We start from the raw sequence: 3,664 nt of genomic DNA on the forward strand, positions 1-3,664 counted from the left end.
GGAAGTGATCATTACATCTCTGTTTAGCCCAGTCTTGGAAAATACTCTTCCTGGAACAGTAATTGCCTTCTTGAATGTGCATGACCGAGACTCCGGGAAGAATGGTCAAGTTGTCTGTAACACACCTCATAATTTACCTTTTCAATTGGAAAAGTTAATAGATTATTATAGATTGTTGACAGTCCAAATTCTTGACAGTGGAAGAAACCTCTGAATATAACATCACAGTGACAGCAACAGACAGAGGAATGCCACCCCTGTCCACAGAAATTTACATCAACGTACACCCTAGACATCAATGATAACCCAGCTTCTCTGGAAACTCCTACTCAGTCTACCTCCCTGAGAACAACCTTAGAGGCATCTCCATCTTCTTGGTGCCAGCCTATGACCCCGACAGGGAGAGAACACCCAGGTGTTATTTACACCTTGGCTGAGGACACTATCCAAGGGTTGCCTCTTTCCTCCTATGTCTCCATCAGCTCTGACACTGGTCTGGTATATGTTCTGTGCTCCTTTGGCTTTGAGCAGTTTCATGATCTTCAAATGCAGGTGAGGGCAAGCTATAGTGGGAACCAACTGCTCAGCAGCAATGTGTCACTGAACTTGCTTGTGCTGGATCAGAAGGACAGTGTGCCAGAAATCCTGTACCCCACTCCCTCCCACTGATGTTTCCACTGGTGTGCACTCTGCCGAACCTGGCTACCTGGTCACCAAGGTGGTGGCTGTAGACAGAGACTCAGGTCAGATTGCCTGGCTGTCCTACCACCTGCTCAAAGCCAGTGAGCCTGGGCTCTTCTCAGTGCAGGCCCTGCTAGACAGAGACAGGCTCCAGCAGAGCCTGGTGGTGGTGGTGGTCCAGGACCACGGCCAGCCCCCTCCCTCGTCCATTGTCACACTCACTGTGGCCTTGGCTGACAGCATTCCAGATGTGCTGGCTGACCTCAACAATCTGGAGGTCCCCGCATACCCAGAGACCTCAGACCCCACCTAATACTTTGTGGTGGCAGTGGCTGCAGTCTCCTGCATCTTCCTCACCATTGTCGTTGTGTTGCTGGTGCTCAGGTTGTGGTGTCGGCACACCTCACATCTACTCCAGGCTGGGGGGGTTGGATTAGCTGGTGTGCCTACTTCTCACTCCGTGGGTGTTGACAGGGTGTGGGCTTTTCTGCAGACTTAGTTCCAGGAAGCCTCACTCACGGCGGACTCCTGGGAGACTCATGTGATCTTTCCCCAGCCCAAGTATGCCAACGTGCTGATTAGCCAGGAGCGCTGTCTGAAAAATGACCCTTTGTGTGTTTCAGATGATTCTAGGTTTCCTATAGAAAACCTATAGGAAACTTTGGTTCCAGTGAGTTCCATTTTTCCCTTATTTTCTATTATAACTTTTTTAAGGTTTGCACTTAAGGTGTGATACACTGATGTTAACGTATTTCACACCATTCAAGTTTTCGCTGGGCCTAATTATTGCTCTAACATTATAGGAGGCATTTATTGGTTACATCACTGATATAATTTTCACTTTCTCATGATCAAATTAACCTATGGTCAATGGAAACCTTCATGGGGCTGCTCTCATTATTGAGCATTGATATGGGTATTTGGGTGTGTTTGCTTGGTTATCAGTTCACAACTAATCCTTAGGGGTGGTTTTCCATTCCTGAAATTTATTATTGTTATCTTCAGTGGCCCCATTGTGAACTTCTTACATACTGCTGCAACATAACTACATCTGATACTGATTTTGTAAAGGTAAATTAATGACAAAACACATCTGTTCTTCTTGAAGAAACTAAAAGCCCAGACTTTTCTGCTTCTGCTTTTCTGTTTCTATGATAGGACAACACCCCTTTGAGGTTATGTTTTTCAGATCACATGTTTGTAGAGGTTGTTTGAATTTAAAGATCACTGTTGAGGAAGAATGACACTTCACTTAAAGGGGTTTCTAAGAATGAACACTGAGAGAGGACAAAACTAGGGAGATAAAAATTATTCCTCAACTGTCTGTTATTTATGGCTCAATTCTCCAATCTACAGGCTAGAAATAAATAAGGGAGACAATTTAGGAAAATATTCTCAGGACCTGCTGGACAAGGTTCTAAAAATATTTTACTGGCTTTTAGCTATAAGGAAAACAATATTTTATTTGATTTTAAACATAGTGTCATTTCAAGTAAAAAATGACATTCCAGGAGACTTTTTTTATTATTATTTATTTTTTGAGATAGAGAGTGAAGAGGGGAGGGACAGGGAGGGGGGAGAGGATCTTAAGCAGACTCTGCACTCAGTGCGGAGCCTGAAGGGGGTCTGGATATCATGACACTGAGATCATGACCTGAGCCGAAATCAAGAGTTGGAGGCTTAACCAACTGAGCCACCCAAGCACCCCTCCAGGAGAATTTAAAAATAAGCTTTGAAGTTGACTCAAAATTCTATTCTAAACACGCTGGCTATAGGGTTAACAAGTCTGGAAAGCCATTATGACATACAGACATAATTATTTCAAATACTCTATTCCTAAGCTAGTAAGAAAAAAATTAAAGCATCCTTCAGGTCATTTTTTTTAAAGATTTTATTTATTTATTTGACAGAGAGAGAGAGAGATAGCGAGAGCAGGAACACAAGCAGTGGGAGAGGGAGAAGCAGGCTTCCCGTGGAGCAGGGAGCCCGATGTGGGACTCAATGCCAGGACTCTGGAATAATGACCTGAGCCGAAGGCAGCTGCTTAACGACTGAGCCACCCAGGCGCCCCCAGGGTCATATTTTTAACTGTGCATTTGGGAAACTGTCACTTGAAGTTTCTGTCCTGGGGAATAACCATTGGTACTTAGTATTCATAAATATTAAAGATGCGTTAATTTGGGAAAAGATACAGATATTGCTGAAGGCTTGTATATCATGATAGGTTACTACTTTTCTCTACCATTAATAATATCACTTGCAAGCTCACTGCATGGATAACTGGGCAGAGTGGGGAAAACGCTGAATTCTACTTTTCTCAAATGAGATAGGACTTTTACATTGGTAGCATTTTATATAACAAAATAGGATAAAATCTTTGCTTATCTTAATGTTTCATCTTAAGAGTTAAAATATCTTGGATTTGCTTCAAAATAATGAGGGGGTACAATATATATGTTGAATGAAGATGGCCTTGTGTTGATTGTTATTGCCGTTGGGTGATGAGTATATGAAGATTCAATAATAATACTCTCTACTTTTGAATAAGTTTGAAATTTTTGCATAATAAATTTCTTTAAAACACTAAGTACATACAATTGTAAAACTTTAGTAAAACTAAAATTTCGGGCTCTTATATAAGTGCATTTTCAAATAGCAATGTATACATATTCTACATATATAGAGAAAAATATATCATTATATATATATTTCTCTATGTATACAATTGGCCTCCAAGTCCTCTCTATTGCAGTGACAGCCACTGACTAGGATGAGGGGGTCAATGCAGAAGTAAACTACTACTTCAGGAGCACTTCTCAGAGTACAGGGAATTTATAGAAATTTATATAGGAGCTTCGAAGAGCAATATTTATATTCTAGAGATAATCTAGAGAAAAATTGGATTCAAGAGGAAAACATCCTCTTGAATGTGGACTGCGGTACCACACGGGGCCTCTGGGCGCCGCTGTCGGCCAGTACAGGG

At 41.8% G+C, this 3,664-nt stretch overlaps 1 protein-coding gene across 1 annotated transcript; it reads left to right on the top strand.

Moving 5' to 3' along the window:
• Positions 1–4: 4 nt before the first annotated feature.
• Positions 5–3,268, top strand: LOC102739674 (protocadherin gamma-A9; the record flags this gene model as incomplete). The annotated part of the gene is given in 4 exon segments (XM_031026178.2): positions 5–199; positions 201–404; positions 406–657; positions 659–3,268. Coding segments are annotated over 4 exon segments (1,329 nt in total), but the record flags the coding sequence as incomplete, so codon positions are not given.
• Between the last annotated feature and the right edge of the window lie 396 nt (positions 3,269–3,664).

This window comes from Leptonychotes weddellii, unplaced genomic scaffold (assembly GCF_054177405.1).
Source record: "Leptonychotes weddellii isolate Sample4059 unplaced genomic scaffold, ASM5417740v2 HiC_scaffold_17746, whole genome shotgun sequence".
Taxonomy (NCBI): Eukaryota; Metazoa; Chordata; class Mammalia; order Carnivora; family Phocidae; genus Leptonychotes; species Leptonychotes weddellii.